Genomic DNA, 25,088 nt, shown 5'->3' on the forward strand with positions numbered 1-25,088 from the left:
GTGTTCTTGAATGGCTCAAAACCCAGACATGGCAACCTTTAAAAGGGAAAGTGGGAGAGTTAATCGGATTAAAGAGGCTTTAGGCAGACTGCTCTCTCTCTTTGAAATTTTCATAAACTCTTAACTGTGATCCTAACTAAACGTGAAGCCAAAAATACATATACTGTAAAAAATATAGCTGTAAGAAAATAAACTGTGTATTTATCAGTTATGTTCAGCACTAAATGTTTTCACATGTTTTCTCCCATTCAAAGATTCTGGAGTTTATGACGTTTCATCAAGCAGTCAAATGTCAAGTGTTCTGAAACAAAGCCACACATCTAAATCTTCACCAATCGAAATCACCAGAGACAACCCCCATGGCTCAGAGGACAGAGAGACATGCAAATGTTTCGTTCATGTGACAGGGATGACCTGTGCATCCTGTGTGGCCAACATTGAGAAAAATCTGTTGAAGCACAAAGGTAAAATGGCATTCAGAATTAAGTACTTTTTAAGTAGCTATCAAGCATTTTTAATCAAATGTCATATATGTTAGTAAGAGCGGTGGTTTGATTTTTATGTGTTGATGTATGTATAGGTATTAAATCAGTATTTGTGGCTCTGATGGCTGGTAAGGCAGAGGTGAAGTATGATCCAGGGCTTTTGGACGCAGCACAGATCGTCCAGCTCATCTCTCATTTAGGGTTTGGTGCCTCAGTGATGGAAGAGAATACAGTCCAGGACGGTGTCTTGGATCTTTCTGTGAGTGTCTGGGTGCATTTGAGGGTGTTTCAGTGACTACAACTAAAAAAATAATGTCTTTAGGCATTTTATTAGGTGATATGTTCTTCTTATCTTTTTTTTTGGTATTTGTGACTGATATTGGCAATTTTTTTGTAATTAATAATTTAAGGTTTTCTCAGAAATGTCTTTACTGCCACATTATTCGTAATCTATTATTATTATTATTTTTATTACCTGAAGAAAGAGATTTCCCATAAAATATATTTTTATACACTAGCTGTTTGAAACACAAGTTTTTTTTTTTTACATTGTTGTTGTAATGATACTTTGTGACAGTAATGAAGTTGCTACAAATTTATACAACAAATATTATCATCATAACATGTTAAAAATATTCATAATAAGTAGTTTGAAAAGATCTGATGGCTGGACACGTCTTCAGTGATGAACCTGTGGTTACTGGGTGTTTCGGGTCTTTAATCATCATACACCCTCGCCTGAGCGACCCAGTCAGGGGTGATCAACCCCCGACTTGTGTCCAAGTGGCCTGCTCATCCACAGATCCCTCCTCCAGATCCACAGCCATCGTGAGGCCTTTTCAGCGGCCTTCAGGAGGTTCTTAATGGCCCTTTTGCACTGAAGTCCTTTCATACCAAGAAGGAGAAGCCCCGACACCCAACTTTGACTGGTTTACACCGTTCCTTCCAGCCGCTGCTCCAGCACTCTGTGACAAGGTCTGCATATTTAGTCTTTTTACGTTCATACGCTTCCTCAATTCGGTCTTCCCAGGGGACAGTCAGTTCTAGCAAAACCACTTGCTTTGTTGACTCTGATGATGGCACCATGTCTTGCTAGAGTGTAGTGGTTCCAATGTTTGCTGAGATCTACAGCTGTCTTCCTAGATTGATCTGGAGCATCCAATCACATACTTTTGCAAGAAGCCCCCCACTGATACAACCCTTTGATGCAACTTCTCTCCAGTTGTGATGAAGCACATGTGCTGTCAGGGGGCATGTTGATTCTTACTTTCTTGAATTGCTGTACTGATAGTATCTGCCAAAGACCTTAACTCTTGGTGATAGCACCAGCGTTATCTACCTTCCCTCAACACCTTTTGGGCAGGCACTTTTTGTGCTCGGAGGTGCCCCTCTTCTGGCACAGCTGACATACTGGGGTGCTTGCCATTCCCTAACAATGCAGACTGTTATTTATATCTGCCAATTTGCATGACTTATTCTCTTTCCTCAGTACCTGTGTTCAACAATTTGCTTTTTTTATATACTAAAAAAATATTCCCTGCTTGAATTGAAAATTGCCTGTATTTAGAGGATACATGATCTCTACATAAGGCAATACATTTGTATATACTGGAATGAAAAAACCCAAGTAGAAAAAGAAAAACGTTAATTTGTCTTCTTTTTTTGCCCTCTTTCCCAGCGGGATGAGAGATGAAATGGAAATCCTTATGAAGGTGTAATGTAGAGTTCAACAAAAGAATGGTTTGATAAGCTTGTTTCAGTCTTGTGGATTTCAGTCTTGACACAGATATTTCATCAGGTCACCGGTATGACATGTGCTTCCTGTGTCCATAACATCGAAAGCAAACTTATGAGGACAAAGGGAATACTGGAAGCCTCTGTTGCATTGGCGACAAACAAAACTCATGTGAAGTTTGACCCAGATTTGATCGGCTCTAGAGATATCGTCCGGATTATTGAGGTAAATTTATATTTATATGCTTTAGAAGGATGATGTTTAATTAGGTTTTAAATATCATAGTTGTTTTCAATTGATTTATCTGTTCTTTTTCTGTTCTCTAGGGTTTGGGTTTTGGTGTGTCTTTAATAAAAAATGAGGGACTGAACAATACACTGGACCACCAACAGGAAATTCGGCAGCAAGTATCTTTTTCAAATTTAACCTCACTAACTTCTTTGTGTGTGTGTGTCAGAGTTAGTAGTTTTTGTACTGCTATAAGTTATAGTGTAAACTGGTCTATATCTACAGATGGAAGCATTCGTTTCTGTTTAGCCTGGTGTTTGGGATCCCAGTGATGGGTCTGATGATTTACATGATGGTGATGGACAGTCAACACAAGGAACATGGTGGTTCCATGCCTATGGACCAAAACATCCTACCTGGTCTCTCCATCATTAACTTGGCCTTCTTCTTGCTTTGCACACCTGTTCAGGTATTTCCACTGCAGGTTATAGAAGAAAACAATTGCCTAATTTATGTGGACATAGAAGGATCTCATGCAAAATTTCACCAGAATTTCTTAAAGACTGCAGTGTGCATTATTATCAGCTTTTTTCATGTGTTTTATGTAGGTAGTTTTTGTTATTTTAAAGCGGGATTTAGTGTAGTATCGCTTAGGGTTAGGGTTAGGTTAACAACAACAACAAAAAAAGAATATAAAGAAGAAAATAAATTTAAGGATATATTATTTATTCCTGTGATGCAAATCTACCTTTTCAGCATCTTACTCCAGTTTTAAGATTCACATGATCCTTCAGAAATCATTCTAATATGCTGATTTGCCGCTCAAGCAACATACATTTTTGGAAACCATGATACTTTTTTCAGGATTCTTTGATGAATAAAAAGTTCAAAAGAATAGCATTAATTATAAATGTGCTTTAATACAGCAGTTTGCCAGGGAAAATGACTCCACACAAAGCTTTGGAACTAATTGGTTGAGTGAATGATTCAATGACTCATTAGTTTCATTCCAGAAAGTGTCTGCAATTGTTTAGATATTTAGTGATTTAGGTTTAGTGTCCATTCCTGGACATTTTATATTAGTAATGTTTTACGGTGTAATAGTTAATCACATTAAGGTCATTCATAATAGTTTGAATGACAACCAACGAATAACTGATAATATAGTATTCCTCTCTTTCTGGTTCTCCTTTATTCTCATTCAGTTTCTAGGTGGCCGTTACTTCTACATACAAGCATACCGTTCGCTAAGACATGGTGTAGCCAACATGGATGTGCTCATAGTCTTGGCTACCACAATTGCATACGTGTATTCATTTGTAGTGCTGATCGTAGCCATGACTGAAGGAGCCAAACAGAGTCCTCTGACATTTTTTGACACTCCTCCGATGCTTTTTGTGTTCATCGCGCTAGGACGCTGGCTGGAGCATGTTGCAAAGGTAAAAAAACACTTAAATATACAGTACCTATGGCTCAGAGGGCAGTCAAATGATCATTCTCTTTTTTTATTAGCTTATCAAGACAGTGACAAAACTATGTTTTTGACAATAGTTAATGCATTATAATAATTGAGAGAAAACACATGCTGGTTGATGTCTAAAACATGTTATCAAGTTTAATTTTTGAACATTAGTTTACATCAGTAGGATGTAGGATGTAGGTGCAGGTTTTACTTGAAAAAAGACATTTACATATTTTAATATCCACTTATTTTGATATTTCCCATGCAGTCTAATTTATTAGCAAGCTGATAAGGCAATATATCACAGCACTAGTGTGCATCATTATACATACACATACCTATACATTATACATTATACATACATACAAGATTATAACCTTACTGTACAACAAACTGGCAACAAACAATGGATTCAAATAAGTATGCAGCAGTCTCAGTGAACAAAAAACAGACGCTCATATGCCTGGACTGTGTCTGTGGGCTTGTCATTTGATCATAAGTCTTGCAGGGATAAGAAAAACATGATTTTTTGCTTTTATTTTGTCCTTGCAGAGTAAAACATCTGAGGCTCTGGCTAAACTGATGTCACTTCAGGCCACAGATGCCACTATAGTGTCCCTGGGTAGAGACAACACCATCATCAGGTTCACTTCACCCTACACAGAAGTCATATATGAGCTTTTAGTTAGAAACTAGACACGTTTCAGGGGTGCTCAATAAGCTCATTAGTGAAATAATAATTAGATATTAATTTTATGATATGTTGATATCAGCCTTCTTATTTACATGTATCAAATCATGTAGTCTTATCAAAGTGATACGTTTCTCTGTCTAAAACCACATCCTCCAAGGACATGCCAGCAAACCGGAACGAACAAAATGACTGACAGACAGAGAGCATTTCTGACAAAAATAAGCACTGCTTCTCCGACTCCTTTTCTTCTGCTTACAGAGGGCTGTCACAGAGACAGCTCTGATTTCCCAGGACACTTATTTCAATGACATCTATCAGGTATTAGCATGGAAAACAAAATCCTTACAGCTTTTAAATTTTATATTAAAACAAGATATTTATATAGATATTTTTATTTATAATCCAAATGAATACAAGCAAACATGATTATTTATTTTTATACAAAGTAAAGAAGTTTTAATATTTTTGGAAGAAGTCTGAAAAGAAGCCAAGGCTGCATTTATTTGATAGAAATACAGTAAAAAAAAAACATTTCAATAGCTCAGACTAACATGATGATTTTGTGCTCAAGGAACTTTAATTTTAATGAATTATTACCATTGTTCCTTACAGTGACTTTTGATTAATTTAATGCTAATCATTAAAAAATCTTACTGAATCCTGAATAGGTTTTATTAATATTATAAAATAAAATAAGGAATTTATTTTATTGTAATAAAATAAGGAATTTACTGACAATTTGACACTGCTGCTTTCAGGTGCTTTCAAACATCCACAAATAAAATATATGGGACCCACTTTATATTAAGTGGCCTTAACTACTATGTACTTACATTTTAATTAATAATTTAGTACAATGTACTTATTGTGTACATAAATGTTTTTCATTGAACTTATATAAAAAAACGACATGTAATTACATCTGTATTTAATTTCTGTAATTACATTTATAATTACACTGTTGTCCCATGGTTTACACCTTAACCCACCCTTAAACTTACCCATACCTCCAACCCTCTCCCTAACCTTACCCCTATCCCAGCCCAATAGCAGCAAAAGTGTTTTACAACACAATTAGTACATTGTACTTATTTTTTTATGTAAGTACATAGTAGTTAATGCCACCTAATATAAAGTGGGACCAATATATGCAATATAATAGAATATATATTTATAAAATGTACTTCCTCATGTACAAATAATTGTTAAGAGTGCAAGGAGCAACACAAATAAAGAATAAACTGCATTAGTGCAACAACACTGCTATGAGTGTGAGTAAGATAGTGGTTCAGGCGAACAGAATGGATGGCAGTTCAGTTGTTGACCTCTGCAATAGAGTTCGGCTCTCAGAGGAGCAGGATTGAGCACCCTTGGCATAAATGAATTTCTTTGGATCTAGTAAAACCTCAGAGCTCTGAATGGTGTTGATTGATGTGTGTGCTGTGTTGTTAGGCTTATAAGACTTAACTGTCAGTTTGCTGTCATGTTTCAGAGAAGAGCAGGTATCTGTGGAGCTGGTGCAGAGAGGCGACGTGGTAAAGGTGGCACCAGGGGGGAAGTTCCCTGTTGACGGCAAGGTCATTGAAGGCACGTCTATGGCAGATGAGTCCCTTATCACTGGTAAGACTTTGACTCAGTCAGTGGGGGTTTGTGTGATTTAGGATGTTAAATCTGTCTACATTTGTAAACAGTGTCATAGTACATACTTTGGATTTTCCCAGTGATTTACTTTGAAAAGGGGAAGCTGCAAAACGTCATGTTGGTTTTCATTTCAAGGCAAAGCGTGCATATTAAACTGGGATAGGAAAGGAGTCAAAAATAATCATTAATCAAAAATCATCTTTGTTGAAAAGTGCATTTTTCATTTAGAATGGTTTCTGGCTTCACCTCCTCTTTAGCTTGTTCTGCTTCTTCCTAGTGATCTATCATGTTCATTAGCTACACTGGCATTATATTGGCCCAAAGGTCCAAAGCTGATGGATACGAATCTGAAATCCTAACTGAAAGTCTATTTGTCATTCCAGGGGAGCCGATGCCGGTCATTAAGAAACCAGGCAGTTGTGTGATTGCAGGCTCTATTAATGCTCACGGAGCTCTGCTGGTGGAAGCCACACATGTAGGGGCAGAGACCACGCTCAGCCAGATAGTCAAACTAGTGGAAGAGGCCCAGACATCAAAGGTAACTCATGAGCACAAACATAAAACACACACATAGATGCACAGACATACCTTTTATGGGTTTGAATGTTTGAAAGAGATTTAGATACATACTTGTATTATAACTTTTAGTGTTTTGCACGTGTGTACACCCTTAAAGAAACAGATCATTTCGAAAAATTTACATTTATAAACATCCAAGATATAGGTGAATTTGTGTATTTTTCGGAACAGATTTGGAGAAATTTTGCATTACATCACTTCCTCTGCAGTGAATGAGTGCCATTAGAATGAGAAGCCAAACAGCTTATAGAAATCCACCCATCCATTCATGTTTCTCCTCTACTTTTTGATTAAAAGCTGTTATTATGCAGTGCTAGAATTGGGATGTAACTGTCCTCTTCTCTTTGCAGGCACCGATTCAGCAGTTAGCTGACAAACTGAGTGGCTATTTCGTTCCGTTCATAGTGGTGATCTCCGTGCTGACAGTGGTTGCATGGCTCATCATTGGCTTTTTGGACTTTGAAGTTGTGGCAAAGTATTTCCCTGTGAGTTACAATAATTCATGAACGATGTGTAAATGCAACTTTTATTACAGACAGATCTGTGTAAAAAAACAGGAAACGTCTTTAAAGTAAGTATGATCTTCACAGGGTTATGACCAAAACATCCCCCGAACTGAGGTGATCGTTCGCTTTGCGTTCCAGGCCTCCATCACGGTTCTGTCCATCGCATGCCCCTGCTCTCTGGGTCTGGCGACCCCCACTGCTGTTATGGTGGGGACAGGGGTGGGCGCTCAGAATGGCATTCTTATAAAAGGAGGAGAACCTCTGGAGATGGCCCACAAGGCAATGCTCAACCATACGTCCTTCTTTTGAGTCTGTATTTATTAGGCTGACATCCCAGCTGTAGTGGGATCTGTAGAAATGTTGCTGGATATTTATATAAAATGTATCTACTGTATTAACACTACTGTTCAAAAGTTTGGGGCCAGTAAGGTTTTTTTTTGTAAGAAATTGATACTTGATATTCAACGGGTATACATTAAATTGATCGTAGTACTAGTAATTTTTTTGTGGTTTTAATTTTAGATTCAGTTTAAGTTAACAAACAAATAACCCTGGTGTATAAAAATCAAGCATAGTATCAAAAATACATATAATATTTATAATATTGTTTTTTAATAATGAACATATATCTATTATTTGACAACATTCTATATTCTATTTTACGTCCAATGTATCTATATTCATATACAGAGTGATAGGATGCTGTTATGAATATAGTTCAGACAAAAATGTTCAGATTCTTTCAGGATTTACGGGATAGTTTGTTGTAATTTGACTCTCTTCCCTGCGGTTCCTGCAGGTTGGGGCTGTTATGTTTGATAAGACGGGCACCATCACTAATGGTGTGCCGCAGGTGACCAGGGTACTGGTCCTGTGGGACCGAGCAAGGCTTCCTCTTCGGACGGTTCTGGCTGTGGTGGGCACCGCTGAGGCCAGCAGTGAACACCCGTTGGGGATGGCTGTGGCCAAGCATTGCAAAGAGGTTTGGAAAAACCAGCAGACACAACAAACTTTGAAGCTTCAGTACCGTTTCATGTGATGCAGCCTTTGGGCATTTTGTGCCATACAAACCTTCTGAAATTCAGGAAAGCCTATTTCCAGTCCAACTCTGATTAAACCATCTGTTTAAATAAATAGAGCTGCTCTTTACTGTAGGTGTTAAAGGAGGTTTCTAAATGGGTTTGTCTGCTTCTAAATCTGTCTCTCTGTAGGAGTTGGGAAGAGACACTCTGGGCTACTGCCATGACTTCCAGGCTGTTCCTGGCTGTGGAATCAGCTGTAAAGTCTCCAACATTGAGGATCTGCTGCAGAACACCCCAAAGACACAAGAAACAAACACATCCCATGCAAAGCAAACACCACTTCTTCTCACCCTCCAAGGAGCCACCACAGATGAGAGTAGCCTGGTGGCGGACACAGAGACAAATTCAGGGTTAGGTAAGGTAGATGTGTTTTTGTTGCCTCCTAGCGGGAGTTTGGTGTATTGCTTTGTGCATTAATAGAGCTTTTTTCCTTTAAAATTGCCTTTTCTAATTTTTTACAAGCAGTTTATTTTTTTTCCACATATAGTATTATTTTATATTAAATTAATAATTCAGTAACTTAATAGTGCTTTTTACACTACCAAGACTGTATTTGATGAAAAATGCAGGAATATTGTTGAATATTATTACAGATTACAATATTACTGATTTCTATTTAAATATATTGCAAATTGTAATTCATTCCTATGACTGCAAAGATGAATTTTCAGCAGCTATTACTCCAGTTTTCAGTGTTACACGGGTGTTTTCCGTGATATGTCCCCTTTATTTAATTCAGAATCAGAATCAGAATCAGAATCAGCTTTATTGCCAGGTATGTTTACACATACGAGGAATTTGTTTTCGTGACAGAAGCTCCGCAGTACAACAGAATGACAGCGACAGAACATAAAACACATAATAAAAGAATAAAAATACAAATATGTAGACAGTGAATGACAATATACAAATGACAATTGTAGGCAGGTATATTACAAAGTGAAGTTATGTATGTACATATATATTGTGTGCAAAATTAAGTGTATACTAAGTATGTGTGTTAGATAAATAAAGTGTGTGTGCATATAAATATAAAGTGTAGTGTGTTCGCCATTATTATCAGCTGTTCAGAAGATGGATTGCCTGAGGGAAGAAACTGGTCCTGTGTCTGGTCGTTCTAGTGCTCAGTGCTCTGTAGCGTCGACCAGATGGCAACAGTTCAAAGAGAGAGTGTGCTGGATGTGAGGGGTCCAGAGTGATTTTGACAGCCCTTTTTCTCACTCTGGATAAGTACAGTTCTTGAATAGATGGGAGGGTTGAACCGATGATTCGCTCAGCAGTCCGGACTACCCTCTGTAGTCTTCTGAGGTCAGATTTAGAAGCTGAGCTGAACCAGACAGTTACTGAAGTGATTATTTATTTCCAAGTTATTGTGGCTCAGATTTCCTTGAATGAATTAAACTCATAATGTATGAAGACAGAGAGATACAGAACAGATTTATGTCAATGTGTTTTTCCAGAGAGCCCTTCATACTCTGTTTTGATTGGGAACAGACAGTGGATGATGAGGAATGGTTTGGAGGTCACAGCTGATGTGGATGATGCCATGAGCAGCCATGAGACTAAAGGACAGACGGCCATACTTGTGGCCATCGATGGTACGTTATGTTTTGTCTAAAGTCCTATTATCCTAGTATCCTAATTTGTCCACATATGATATAATGTTAGTACAATGTCCTATTTTAGTTTTGTTTTTATTTGTCAAACTGTTAATTATGTTAAGCTTTTTATTTCAGAAGATCAAGATCACCATTTATCCTACCAGTTCTCTGTCTTTCTGTCTCTGTTTCTCAGGTGTGCTGTGTGCTATGTTAGCTGTGGCAGACACAGTAAAGCCAGAGTCAGCTCTAGCCGTTCACACCCTGAGCAGTATGGGAATAGAGGTCTTCATGATCACTGGAGACAACAGACGCACAGCCCGCGCCATCGCCACACAGGTGGATGTACATACAGCACATGCACATTTGCCTAGTACCATATGAAATTGTATTATATAAAAACTCAGAATAATGTAAATTTCAAAATATGTTAATAAAGGTGCAGTCATTAAAGGTTTTGTTCATAGGCGAAATCCAGTCATTGTAGAACGAATCTGTGCATTGAGAAGTTTCACACAAAGGTGAAAAAGTTCCCAAAATAGATTTCTCTCATGTTCAAGTTGGTCCTGTAAATTCATCACACTGACCAACAGAAAGCTGCTTAGTTTGAAAGTGATTTTTCTATGAGAAATGAATAATTTTTTTTACGTACATTTACTGTTTTTGGCAAAGACGAAATCCTGTTTTTTCGATATTTCAGAAATTTCACATGAAGGCAAAAGTACGGAGACCCGTACATGGCATGGAGTAAAAAAAATAGTAGGCTAAATCGTGTGCACGATTTACTATTTCGTTTCTTTGATTTTGTAAATTGTGCACACGATTTACTCATTATTTCCTCAACTTGCTAAATCATGCACACGATTTATAAATCAAGTGAACGAATTAGTAAATTGTGCGCACGATTTTGCAAATCGAGGAAACTTAATAGTATAATCGTTTTAGTAGGCTACTTCGAGGGAGCGAATTATTAAATTGTGCACATTATTTATTTAATTGTTCTTGCATGTCATGTGAGGGGTTCTGTACAGAAGATTTTCCTAGAGAGATTTCACAAAAATCTATTTTTTTACTTTATTTTTTATTAAACTATGCATCATAAATCGCAACACTGACAATGGCTCAATTTTTCCTGCAAAACTTAACCAAAAAGTTACTTATGGACCATCCAGTTTGCATTTGTACACTATTTTGTTATACAGGTTGGCATAAGAAAGGTGTTTGCAGAAGTCTTGCCCTCCCATAAAGTGGCAAAAGTCCAGGAATTGCAGGAACAAGGCCTGAAAGTTGCAATGGTGGGCGATGGAGTCAATGATTCACCTGCTCTTGCCCGTGCTGATCTGGGCATTGCCATAGGAACGGGTACAGATGTAGCAATTGAAGCAGCAGATATTGTCCTTATACGGGTGAGAGAGTTTATTTTTTAAGGAAAAAAGGGTGAGATTCTATAAAATAACAACACAATAAAAAGTTCAGCCCTTTATGTGTTTTTGTTGATGTAGAATGATTTGTTGGATGTGGTGGCCAGTATCGAGTTGTCTAAAAAGACAGTGCAGAGAATCCGGATAAACTTTGTGTTTGCTCTCATTTACAACTTGCTTGGCATCCCTATTGCAGCAGGTAAACAGAACCAAGCATAATTGTTACCAGTGTTTTCTGACATAAGCGAGTACTGTGTGCATTCTGTGATATATGGATGGGATTTTCAGGTGTGTTCATGCCGGTTGGGTTGGTACTGCAGCCGTGGATGGGCTCTGCTGCGATGGCAGCTTCATCTGTCTCAGTTGTGCTCTCCTCTCTACTGCTGAGACTGTAAGTGCACATGCACTACACTGCGATAAAGTCTTCACATTCTACCTGCACACATCACTGAACACTTTATAGCCCTGTTCCAAAGTCAAGAGTTTTGCCCATTTAGGCATCATATAATTCCTGACACAATGGCTGTTTTAAACAGCAGGCAGGAAATTATACTGCCATATAAGCTGCGCTGAATAATATATTTTGTTAGGTAACCTAAAATGTGCATAATGTGGTAACATCTGAAGTAACTTCTTTTTTTTTTTTTTTTTTAAGATGGCTTTAATATGATTTATTTGCATCAGTTGTTAGCTTAGCATGTTAACACCAGCCTATTTTGTACCTTATTTTTTACACAAAAATGAGCATTGTTATTTTGAACTTATTAAAGACTTTTTCATCCTGCAGCACACTATACAGTGGCTAAATGTACAGTAATGCAGCACACAAACACTCAAGATGGATGATCTGAGTTGTTAGCTAAGCAACATGCTAACAACAAAATGTTCACCTTATTTTAATGTAAAAGTGAGTGTGTCAGCCTCTTAGTTGTTTTAGCTGTACAAGATCAGTCTCTTTTGCTGGTTGATTTTGCAAACTGGAATTCGTTTTCATATTTTAATTTAGAATTGTAGTCATGAATGCACTGGGTTGTATTGGAAACAGTTTTACCATATACTTAATTCTTCTAGTTATTTAAGTAAAAGTGATTTCACATGATGAGCACTAATTCAAATACTGTAAATTATGACCGTCTTGGAGGATAGCTGTCCATATTCCACTCAGTGGGTTGTGAAAAAGAGCTCATAATTTTTCTTATTCGCCTTCCCATGATGCTTAGACACACTGTACCTATCTTTCCATCTCTCGTTTAGCTACAAGAAGACGTCAGCAGAAGAGTATGAGTCCAGAGCTCAGAATCATAGGCTCAGTCTGAGTCCATCTCAGGTCAGCACCCATGTTGGACTGGAAAACCGTCGCTGTAGCCCTCGCTCATTCCGCCAGAGCTTGGAAAGACACAGGCGGAGCCATTCGGGCTCAGGCTCCTCCTCCCTGAAATCAAACCCCTCCCACCCCTCCATTACACAACCATACAGCACCTCAGGGAGAAACATTGTGTAAGCAACGAGCCATGAGCAGCCTTGATGACAATATTGAAATATTTTATCGTGGAACGACGACTCTGGGGAATACAGTTTTATAATGTTCAATTTTTATATAATTTTGCAATGATAGATTTAATCAAGAATTTTGCATGATGGTGAAAGGTTTCCTGACGCAGATTCAAGAAAGAGGTTCATGTTGATTCACTGTGATTTTGGCTAAAACCAATTTTACCTTTTAAAAGTTGTCTGTTGTATTTTAATTAGCGTTCAGCAACATCAACATTATTTTTTAATTGCATTGGAGGATGGCAATGTACATGATTATCATGCATGTAAAACCAGTTTAATTTGGTACTAAAAGTATCATGACAATGTACTCATTGCTTGTTTTCTTTAAGAGAACCTTACCTTTGGTAGAATCTTGAAGTATTAGTGTCCAATAATGACAGTAGTAAGCCCTTAATTATTGATAGATAATAGACATTGGTTTCTTGTGGTTTGGAGAATAAATATGCATTTCTTGGCCAACAGATAGCAGTAATGTTAACCAGTTTACAGATGGAAAGGAAATGGCTGGATTGTATGGAATGCTACTGGTTAAACAATTTGATAAGTAGGGTTTGTAGAAAATAACTGATTTGACTTCATTAGATTCAATAGATAGTGGATTCATACAATTATCTGACAGTTTGCTTCCAGATTATGTTTAAGGATAAAAGAAGTGTTAGAATAAATGTAGACACACCTTTACAGTGGCACTTTTATTTTAGAAAAACTGGATATGTTTATTAAATATAGTTAGCAGTGTAAAACGAGCCTGTCCATGATTTTTCAGATACAAAATAAAGTGCATGGTCCCAGCATGGTCTTGTCATGTGCTCTATATAATTTGTGTTACATCATTACAATATGTATAAGGACAGATGCAATCCCATCCTGTTTCATTCATCCATCAGCAGTACAATCAAATGACTAAATATACTTTATAAATAATATGTTAATCCTACTAGGAAAATGTACTTTAACTTTCAGAACTATTTTACTAATGATAAATGACGGATTGGAAAATAGTCACAAATAAAATTTTGGTTCAAAACCTCTACGGGAAAAAGTTAATGAAGTAAATATTTACAGAATTAATTAATTAATTATATATATATATATATATATATATATTATTATATATATATTATTATATATATATATATATATATATATATATATATATATATATATATATATATATATATATATATTATTATATATACTGCTCTTCCAAAAAAAAAGTATATATATATATATATATATATATATATATATATATATATATATATATATATATATATTATTATTATTATTATATATACTGCTCTTCCAAAAAAAAAGTCACACACTCTAATATATCATTGGACCGCCTTTAGCTTTGATTACGGCACGCATTCACCATGGCATAATTTCGATAAGCTTCTGTAATATCACAACATTTATTCCCATCCAGAGTTGCATTCATTTTTTCCAGGATCTTGTATTGATGATGGGAGAATCAGACCGCTGTGCAAAGTTTTCTCCAGCACATTAATGGAGTTAAGGTCTGACTCTGTACTCTATGGTGGCCAATCCATGTGTGAAAATGATGTTGCATGCTCCCTGATCCACTTTTTCCCAATTTGAGCCAATGAATCCTGGTATTGTCATCTTGGAATATGCCTGTGCCATCAGGGAAGAAACAAATTATTGTTGGAATAAACTGGTCATTCAGTATATTCAGGGAGTCAGCTGACCTCATTATTTGGGCATATAACATATACATGCAGTAAATATTCAATGGGAGGATCTTACCTATCTGCTTAGTTACATCCAGGTGGTGACTTTCATTTTGGGACGGGCAGTGTATTTATATTATATTATTATATATACAATAAAAAAAGATGCAACCCCTTTAAAAAAAAGTGAGCACTCAGCACTGCATGCAAAATTAAAGTGTGTATGCCATCTATTTTTGCATACTTTATTTAATTGTAACCTAAAAAAAGCTAAATAATATTCCTACCCCCAGTAATAAAACTGAGCTCTACTGCTTTGCAAAGGCATGAACTACACATAAATATGCATTATCTTGGGTTATTCTAGTTATTTTCCATTTGAAGTGATATACAGAATAAATGTAGTTTATGCCACAGTCATATCACCTTGCAGCCCAAGACAGGGTTGAGCCTGGTTAGTACAGTACCTGGATGGGAGACTTCCTGTGAAAACTAGGTTGCTGTTGGAAGAGGTGTTAGTGAGGCCAGCAGAGAGTGCTCACACTGTGGTCTGTGTGGGTCCTAATGCCCCAGTATAATGACGGAATCTCTGGCACTTCTCGTAAAGAGTAGTGGTGTAACATCGTCCTGGCCAAACTGCCAGCACTGACCCTTGTCAATCACGACCTCCTAATAATCCCCATCCACTTGATTTCCCCTCTCTTCCACCAGTAGCTGGTGTGTGGTGAGCGCACTGCCGGTGTTGTACTGTGGCTGCTGTCGCATCATCCAGGTGTGTGCTGCACACTGGTGTTAGTTGAGGAGAGATCCCCCCACATGATTGTAAATCGCTTTGAGTGTACAGCAATACACAATAAAGCGCTATATAAATGCATCATTCATTCATGGCAGCCATTTGGGATAGTAAATACTGCACTGCTACTTCTCACAATACTGTATTAATTTGAAAGTTGGTATTATTTATATAAAGCATTCAAAGCGGCCTGGTACATGAATAATGGTATGTATGCAAGGCCAAAAACACTCAGTTTACAACCATTGCAAATACCTTGTGAATCCAGTTCCATCAGTTTCATGAGTGTGGTCTGTGTTGCAAGCAACAGATTGTATTGCTGTATTAGACTAGGAAGGTCACAAACAGTTTTGTTAATACCAATAAATAACCTTTTTTTAATCACATATCAGCAAAAATGCTAACATTTGAGATGTTTCTTGTTGGACATATCGTTCCATATTCTCAGTATCTCCTCTGGTGAGATCTGATGTACAGTCAAGACTTTTCGGTAGCGGCAGAGACTGTAGGTCATCTTCCAGTGATTAAATCCACTGTTCTGGAAAGGCTGAATGCCTAGTTTCCGCAGGCACAGTCCCACATACACATCCTCCAGATGTAGGAGTCTTGTATGGAGGGAGGTCTTATAAACCAGCTCTGCAAAGTCCCCGGAGAAGACGTATCCAGTGCCAGAGCAAAAGGGTGGGTACCTGCTATCAGGGTAGAGCTCTCTGGGCATGAACCACTTGCTGTGGACGTCACGAATGGGTCCTCCGTTTATCACATGTCCTGCCTTGGTTTGGTGTTGGGTCTTAGAAGGTTAAACACTAAATTTTCCATGTTGACAAATATATCACTGTCTGTTTTCATGATGTACTGCGCATTGGGGCAGAACGAGGACACCCATCTCATGCCCATGAGAGTCTTCAGGGTCAAATTGTGGTAGGAATCTACAAAGTCCTCGACTAGGATGTCATGGAAGATCTGGCTCTCTTGTTCCACCATCTGGTTGAGGACAGGTTCAGTGCTGTACCCAAGAAGGAACAGCGTCAAAATGCGAACATCGCCAAACGTGTTTTCATCTCCCCACGTCTCCCGGATCGCCTGGCGGGCGTCAAACTCCTTGTGGTTGGTGCTTATAAGAAGAACAAGAAAGGGCGTTGTGCTTTCACATTTGTTGGGCTCGTTGATGAGGAACTTGAAATTATGTGGGTTCAGAGCACGCGTTCGGATATTGCTGAACGTGTCGTTCTTCGAGAGCCTCGGGAGCGGTTTGCGGGTGTTGAAGGTCACCTGACCCATGTAGGTGGTTGAGGGCCGAGAGCCACTGAAATACCACAGCGCACTTGCCCAGAGGACCACAGTCAGCAAATACAGGCATGACACCTTTGATGGCATCTCGTCAGTGGCTGGATCACCTGTCAATCACAAGCGTTCAGCCCCCGGGGCCAATCACGTGTAGTTATTTGGAAAGCATCGCTCAAATGAACACAAACCATCCATCCTTTAATGTCAGTGATGGTTTAGTTTTGTTCAGAAGTATTCATTCTAGAAACACAGACATTACTTACTATTTTCACTAAGGAGCAATTTCTAACGATAATCTCGTTTTAAAAGGTTATCAATATTATTTTATATGCAGTTATAGAAAAAGGACTAAGAAAGTGTTCTCTTTACTCATATTCTAGATCAATGGTTCTCAACCAGGGACCGAGAGCCACAAGGGCTCACAGAAAACTTCAAAGGGATTCACAGGATGACTTAAAATTATTCAGTTGAATATATGATCATTTATTCAACTGATAATAATAATATTATTAATAAATTATAACTTTAATAAAATGCTTAAAATACATAACATCAAGAAATCATATTTATTTTCCCCCCTTATTTACTACTTCTGCTTGTTTCCCAATTTATGTTTATAAATCAATTAAAAACAAGCAATATTTGTCATAATTATAGCAGACAACGAGAAGCTTTTGAATCAAAATAGTTGAGAACCACTGTTCTGTTTCTAGAAGGTTCTATACTCTTCCAATTGTGCTGAGATTTGCATCCGCTTTCCAGTGATTGACCTTCTATCGATGTGGGTCATCACTGCATTGCGTCTGTTCTGACATCATTAATAAAGCATACAGGGTGGAGTGGACAGAGACGTTTCTCGGTTCAAGTGTTGAAGGATGTCTTTTTTGTTTGTAGGTCACAGAAAGCCGAGATGAAGGTGTTGGTTTTCTTTCCAGATCCCACTTTTAGGCTGAGTCTGAAATAGAAAAAGCGAAATATATAGATGTAAATGTATCTGAATGTTGTATGCATTGTAACACACACATATACTGATCACATGATCATCATTCTATATTCAGCCCTCACAGCATGTCGGGTTCTTCAGTTACCATACTGCATTTTAATTATTAGACAGATAATATATACACAGTGATGGCCAAAATTATTAGAACACTAGTATTTTCATTATCTAAAAATGGTTTTAAATCAGAGATCTGATCTCTTTATCATCCAGTCTGCCTGAAATTTCATGAAGAAACTGAACAAACTGAGACAGATTCAATCTAAAAGAACTGTGACAATGTTTACAAGATGCTTCAAGAAACCTACCTGCAAAGCTACCTGAAAAAATGATGTGCAAGTGAAAAAGCTGCTTTAAACACACAGGACGGTTCCACCAAATGTTGATTTAATTTAGTCAATAGAAGTTAATTAAAAAAGAAAATCTATTCATGGCAATATTTTTGACAGCATCCCAAACTTTTAACAGCACTGCAGCTTTGCAGGTTTCTTGAAGCATCTTGAAGACATTGCCTTATATTATTATTATTTATTCAGAAATGAAGAATGAAAAACTAAGAATACTATTATAGTATACCGAAGTCCCCCACAAACTGAACATACACTTAAACAGAAGGTGGTAGTTGCTCTATCCGTCTCTATTATAAAATAGCACTTCAGCAGAATTTTTGCACCTGAAGACACAAACGGCGACAAACCAACATCAGCAGCAATTATCTGGGAAGGATTCCAACAGCAGAGCCAGAGGCGATTTGTGGGCCCCTCAGCTCCCTCAGAACCTCACTTGGGAGAGAAAAGTGACTCATCCCTTTTTTCTGGCGTGTTGCTATTGTTTCTTACGAACCAATATATCAATATATCATCCTCAGCACCTTCAACATCTTCAAGACCAGATTATAATTTGCCACACCACTGTTATCTATATAATTTTTTTGTATATTTTTTTATATTTTCATATGTAATATTAAAATTTTAGTAAAAAAAAAAAACAAAAACTTTGTACCAACATAAGTCTTTATTATCACTTTTTAAATTCAGTTTAACATATCCTTGCTGAATAAAAGTGCTAACATCTTTCAAGGAAACAGAAACAATCATACTGACCCCAAGCTTTAGAACAGTATTGTATATTGTTACAAAAGATTTGTACTTTTTAATTAATGCTCTTCTTTCTAACTTTTTTCCTACCAAAGAAATTTGATAAACGTATCACGTTCCAAAAATATTAAGCAGCACAACTGTTTTAAATGTTGATAATAAATCAGCATATTAGAAGGATTTTTGAAGAATCATGTGAGATTGCCTACATTTCCATGGACAATATTTGGTTCAACCGGACTGAATTCATACAGACTGATGAATCTGATTGTAGTATTTACATGAATGCTAAATAAAGTGATGTGCGCATTTATATGTCACAAGCTTCAAATATAGAGTTTCTCACTGTTTGCACATAATAACAACTCTCCTACATTATTTCTTTATTTGTTTTTAACAGCAGAATTAATATTTATCCATTTATGGATAAATGCACATGCAAAGTCCTTTCAGTTTCATGGTTCAATCCGATCCAGTGTTTACATGCACTTTCAATCGTATTAGAAGAGGAATAAACCACCCCCTTCAATCTGATTAAAATTTAATTCTGATGGAGCTCAGTCAGATTTTCAGTCCATTTGAGCCATCAATACAATTTCAAACAGATTATTTGGTTGCATGTAAATGTAGCCTCTGAAGACTGGAGTAATGGCTGCAGAAAATTCAGCTTTGCCACCATAATAATAAATTACATTTTAAAATATATTAAAAAGAAAACTTATTTCAATTTGTAGCAATATTTCACAATATCATTGTTTTTACAACAGTTTTATTAATAGGTGCATGAAATGTAGGTGGAAATAGCAGAGGACCCTGGGGGAGAGATGGGGCAGAGAGAGATAAATACAGAATGATGGCTTGTGGTCCTAAAAACAAGATGTGTAAGCAAGAGTCTCCACTATACAAACATTATCTATTCTTTATCTGGATTCCCTCTTCTTTGCGTCAGATCAACATCAGCCTCCCTTTCCTTTCCTTTATAAAGGTCAGATACATAGAAATACTGCAAATGCCACAAAATAGAACCTAAAGAACAACCTCTGCAGTCACACACATTGATTTAGCTAGTCATGTTTTTATTTTATTTTATGGAATAACAGTGTGTATTTTTTTTTTGCATGATCACACACATAATAGAAACTTTCACTCTTTTCACTTTTGTCAGTCACACAGTCATATGTAACCACCATCTTGTTGCTCAGTCTTTCATTTGATAATTATGTATCCAAGTGATGGCACCATTTTGCTTTTCGGAATACAGCATTTGTCTTTGGTTGCTGTGGGATCCTCTGCTGTTGCCGTGGGGCATCCAGTCAAACAGTTCTGCATGCATTGATTAACCTTCAGCATTGTACTTGGACAAAACGATGTGGAGCATCACTTTTATGAATCTGTGTGTGTGAATGTTTCTCTCTAACAGTAAATTTGCATATGCATACAATTGTTTCTGGGTCATTAACCTAAAAAAATCTATTCAGGCTTGTTTTATGACTTCTAAGACCACAGTATATCCTTATTTACTGTTAATTTATCTCTCCTTTACCCTTAAAGGGATATAGTTCAGACAAAAATGAAAATTCTTGTATCATTTACTCTCCCTAATGTCAGCCCAAACCCATACAAATAAAATAATTACTGGGTTGTTGTTTTTTTATTTATTTTTTATTTAACGTTTTCTGGGCTGGTAGATGCACCTTCATATAACTATCTAATACTAGCTATACTAACTGCACTGGCATTCAGATACTTCGTTATTAGCAAATAACAGGACATGCAGCTGAATACTGATGGATGGGGAATATGTTTTAGGCTCTGGCAGATGTAATATAATTTGATTGAGAACACATTCAGTCGGTCAGAAAGAGAAATATGGTGTGTGGTGATACTATCATGGCGCTTTCACTGACCAATACTGCAACAATAACTTAATTTAGTTGTAGTAAATGCACTGCAAAAATGTTTTCATCATTATTATTTTTTTTTGTTTTCCAGTAAATATACTGTATATCTTATTATGATAAAAAAGTTGGAGGCAAAAGCACATATTAATTGCTTTCATGTTTATTTTCTCTACTGCAAAAAATATTTTTTTTAAGATAAAAAAAAGCTATTTAAATTAGAATTATGAACATTAAACAACTCAATGATGGTCAATGTCGTCTAGCTCTCTTCTCTGGTTTTGACTTAATCTGTAACGAATAAAAGTAAATAACATCTGCCATAATAACAGAGTCTAAACCGTATTTCTCGGTTCAATGGCTGCACATTTGTCATGTGTATAATTGTATTTGCTAACGTAAGGCTTTCTGTGATTTACTGAAAAATAAACAAATGGCTGGCACTGCTTCTCTCCCTGATGATAAATCTTGAGACAGTGTGTGTATGTATGATCCTTCCTGGCTCTGGCTTCATCGGCAATGACTGTCATGTTTGAATTGATTTGGACATGTGCCACAGGATGTTTAATTGTAATAGAACTGTAAAAATCTCACATTCACACATATAAGTTTACAGTTTACAATTTTAAATCAGTGATAAATGATGAAACAGAAACTAAGACAAACCTTTCATGGTCAGAAACTGTTTCATTCTGTCTCAATACTGATTAATGTGTTTTACATTTGTGCTAGTCTGTTGGGTTCGAACTGCTTTGATATAAAACAGAACTGTTTCAAATGCACTCCAGAAAGAAGACACTCTCCACTATTTTAATATTTATGTGGATAACAGATGTTTAAACAAGAAAATGTAATTGGTATTTGGTATGCAAGTGGGTTTGTTCTCCCTCGGCTATGAGAAGCTGTTCTACTTACACAGAAATCACACACACACACACACACACACTAATACAATGACATTATATTACCAGCACTGCGGTAAACTCATTTCTCAGAACAAAAAAGTGAGGGCCAAGTAATATGAATTGGAATGTATACCTCTCACTTCACAGTAACTATGAAATATTACTATACGAGAACAAAAAACACAGATGAACTATCTATACTGTACATAACTAAATAAGCAGATGTGTTGCGGTCAACCTGGCCTAATTTTGAAGTATGAATCTCAATAATGCATGCCTCACATGATTGTGCTATATCATAGATGTGCAATCATACAAGATCTTATGAGCTGCAACAGACGTACAGTATCAGGGTCTCAGGATGAGGGCCACGTGCTATTAAAGGCCATAACTATTTAATGTAAAAGACAAGTCAACAGTGAAGCATGCTCTCACATACCTAAATTAGCTACAGTAACTTTAAAGTATCCTTAAAAGTTTCCTGATTATGCAGAAGAGTGTGATTGATTGCTCAGCAGGAATAATTCACAAAAGAACATAATCAAAAGCATGTCAAACATCAAAATCATGGCAAATAAATATAGCTGATGGTATTAAGAGGGTGCCAACAGCCTCATGAAAAACAATCTCTTTCCAAAAAGTAACAGACTGACGAAGGCCAGATCCATGGGAGAGTCTTTTTTCATAGCAAAAAAAATCCAAATCAAGTACTTAGCATCAATCAATAAACTCTGAAATGTAACAGCATTTTCAGAAAAATGGCTACCAATTATAATCTGTCTCCACAATATTTAGTACTGCTTACAATTTATTGCCAATGGGGTCTAATTTTATTGTCAAATAAGCTGAAACATTCTTACAATTTGGAATGACATCTAAGGTGAGTAAGTGCTGACAGACCTTCAAATGTTGGGTGAACAATGCATTTAAAGGGTTAAGAAAAAAAATCATTTTTCAAATGTTTAACCATATGTTCATGCTGATGGAATATGAAGGAAGAAGATGCAGATTATTTACTTTTTTTTTTAGGGAGGAAGTGATACATTTAAAGAACAAATGTTAAAATTGCCATAGTTGAACTTTATATTATAACATTTATAGGCTATATTAGCCTATATCACACCGTTAACGTTATACAATATTTACAGATGAAATGCTGGTCTCCTGGTAAGAGATCGTAAATATACGCAAAGAATGCTTTATGAATCGCTCCTTTTACCCCAAAGCCCCGAACATAACATCACATTACATCACATGACTCTTTTTTGTAGCGCTGCTCCTGTCACCTTAAAGAATAGTACTACAAACGCAGATGCTCGACACGCATGGTGATCTGCAATGAGAGAATACATAGCGAACCTACCTTTTCCGTCAGATTCTCTGCATTGATGAAATCCTTCCAGCTTTCTTCAGAGCACAATGCGAATGCATGGTGTATTGACCAAGCAGTCGAAATCGAATGGTTGCGGGTGGTGCGCTGCGGCGGTGTCCTATCAGCAGTCCGCCCGCAGAAGGCGAATCAGCGCTAGCCTGCCCTGATGCTCACTGGACCAACCTACACTCTCCACTTCATACTGCAACCTCTCTCTACAAAGTACTGGTCAAGATTACGCCTGCTTTTGAAAAGGCAAGGCTGAAAACTGAATTAATTTCACTGTAAAATACCTAGCACATAAAAATATCAAATCAAATGTATTATGTAAGTTTAACACCTTTAACAGCATTTATTTGTAAAAAATATTAAATTGTCTTTATCTATATAAAGTAGCTGCAGTGTTCATATATAAAGCCCCTTTGAAAAACTTCAGACTCTCTAACCACTAGGCCACAACTTCCCACAACTTTTGATTATTTTAATTATTATTATTATTATTATTATTATTATTATTATTATATTACGTATTTATTCTCAATTGGTAATATTTGCTTTGATTCTGAATTGAATTCTCTGCAGTTTCTAAAACAAGTGGGAAGGAGTAAATTCCTTAGACTACTCATCACAAATGTATTGGTGTAAAGAGTACATACTGCATACTTATTCAAAAATGTAGTAAAAAGGAGAGAGTAAAGTGGCAATTAAAATAACAACTTATTAAAATAACTAATTACATTTACTCAATACTTTATGCTACATAAAGCTTGCAAAACTTATGAAGGTTAATTATAAAGTTTTATCTTAATAGCATTTAATTCCATTGACTAATGAGTTGTTTTCAACTCATATTTAAATTAACTTCTGTTTTTGGCTGTTTTTTTCATACGAAAAATACAGAACATGATGCTGATGAAACACAAAAGATAAAACTGATGATTCCAGAAATATATTTTTATTCATTGTCCATGCAGTAGCAGTATAATAGAAACAATTAGTTCTAACCACCTTAAGACAGACAGTCTGTCGAGAATTCTGTCAAACAAAAGCAGAGATAACCCCTTACGAATGTTCTAGAAAGAAAGTAATAGTGTATCTGCAAACTTGCAGGCATGGAAAACAGACACAGGCAAAGATACATGAATTCTGAATTAAATGTTTACAGCCAAAAAAAAAAAAACACTATTATCATATTTCCCCAATTTATCTTGCACACCAGGTGCTTTAAATAAAGCTTTTTAAAAGGTTCAGATTGTGTTTAAATGTGCTGTCTGCTGTGAGCTGAGTATAAAATTAAATATGAGCATGCTAACATTCATCTTTCCATGAACAGAGCTTTGATACTGTTTTAAATGATTTTGACTGAAGCTTTGATTGTGTATAAATGAGAGTATGGCAGATTAAACAATGTTAATTATTACTTTTTTTATCAGTCATCATCATCATCATAATATCGGTTCTGTTTAATTTGATCCTCTACAGACAAGAAGTCATTTTCATCCTGCCAGAGGCTGCTGGCTTCACTCAACAGCCCAGCATCTTTGGTGTCATTTTTATAGAGCAAATTCTTCCTCATTCCCCCCTCGGTGTGTTGGCCCGTCTCCCCTTTTGATTCTATACCAAAATCCAGAAGGTCATCCAGCTGAGATGAAGCTGATTCCTTGCTACAAATGTCATTCTTAAATTCAGGAAACAAACTAGAACTGTCATCAAAACCTGCAAATACGTCATCTAAGAAACGTGAGGCACTAAACTTTGGGCTGTCATCTGTCTCAGTGCAAACCAATGTTTTGGTTTTGGGCTGTTCTTCTTCTGCCTCTTTTATGTCATGTGAGTATTTGGCACATGATGAGACAGAGCTGTCATCTTGGAGCTGGTGGAATATGTCAGAAGCCTTCATCTCACTGTTGATCTCTTCTTTAAATGGTTCCTGAACAGGAAGTGGCTCTGAGGAGATGTCCAGGAGCCTGGGTTCTTCTTTCATTTCATCAATTTCTGCCAAACTGGCCTTGTTGTCTAATATTACATTGTTGTTGTTATTATTGTTGTTGTTTGCA

General features: G+C 36.7%; 1 protein-coding gene and 1 pseudogene across 1 annotated transcript in view; one reads left to right on the top strand and one right to left on the bottom strand.

The window, feature by feature from the left end:
- The window catches only part of LOC113092568 (copper-transporting ATPase 2-like), a 16,827-nt gene extending 2,868 nt beyond the window's left edge, over positions 1-13,959 (top strand). The window contains exons 3-21 of the mRNA XM_026258192.1: positions 255-464; positions 581-744; positions 2,284-2,445; positions 2,547-2,623; positions 2,734-2,917; positions 3,654-3,887; positions 4,463-4,554; positions 6,097-6,224; positions 6,629-6,783; positions 7,175-7,309; positions 7,415-7,609; positions 8,130-8,312; positions 8,542-8,767; positions 9,873-10,010; positions 10,207-10,349; positions 11,213-11,416; positions 11,513-11,630; positions 11,720-11,822; positions 12,686-13,959. Coding sequence (XP_026113977.1) covers positions 255-464; positions 581-744; positions 2,284-2,445; positions 2,547-2,623; positions 2,734-2,917; positions 3,654-3,887; positions 4,463-4,554; positions 6,097-6,224; positions 6,629-6,783; positions 7,175-7,309; positions 7,415-7,609; positions 8,130-8,312; positions 8,542-8,767; positions 9,873-10,010; positions 10,207-10,349; positions 11,213-11,416; positions 11,513-11,630; positions 11,720-11,822; positions 12,686-12,932 — 3,098 coding nt within the window. The 3' untranslated portion in view covers positions 12,933-13,959. The remainder of the gene's footprint in view (positions 1-254; positions 465-580; positions 745-2,283; positions 2,446-2,546; positions 2,624-2,733; positions 2,918-3,653; positions 3,888-4,462; positions 4,555-6,096; positions 6,225-6,628; positions 6,784-7,174; positions 7,310-7,414; positions 7,610-8,129; positions 8,313-8,541; positions 8,768-9,872; positions 10,011-10,206; positions 10,350-11,212; positions 11,417-11,512; positions 11,631-11,719; positions 11,823-12,685) is intronic.
- A 935-nt stretch (positions 13,960-14,894) lies between these two features.
- On the bottom strand, positions 14,895-23,450 carry LOC113092576 (beta-1,3-galactosyltransferase 1-like; annotated as a pseudogene).
- Positions 23,451-25,088: the final 1,638 nt, after the last annotated feature.

Source organism: Carassius auratus, chromosome 6 (genome assembly GCF_003368295.1).
Source record: "Carassius auratus strain Wakin chromosome 6, ASM336829v1, whole genome shotgun sequence".
NCBI classification, from domain to species: domain Eukaryota; kingdom Metazoa; phylum Chordata; class Actinopteri; order Cypriniformes; family Cyprinidae; genus Carassius; species Carassius auratus.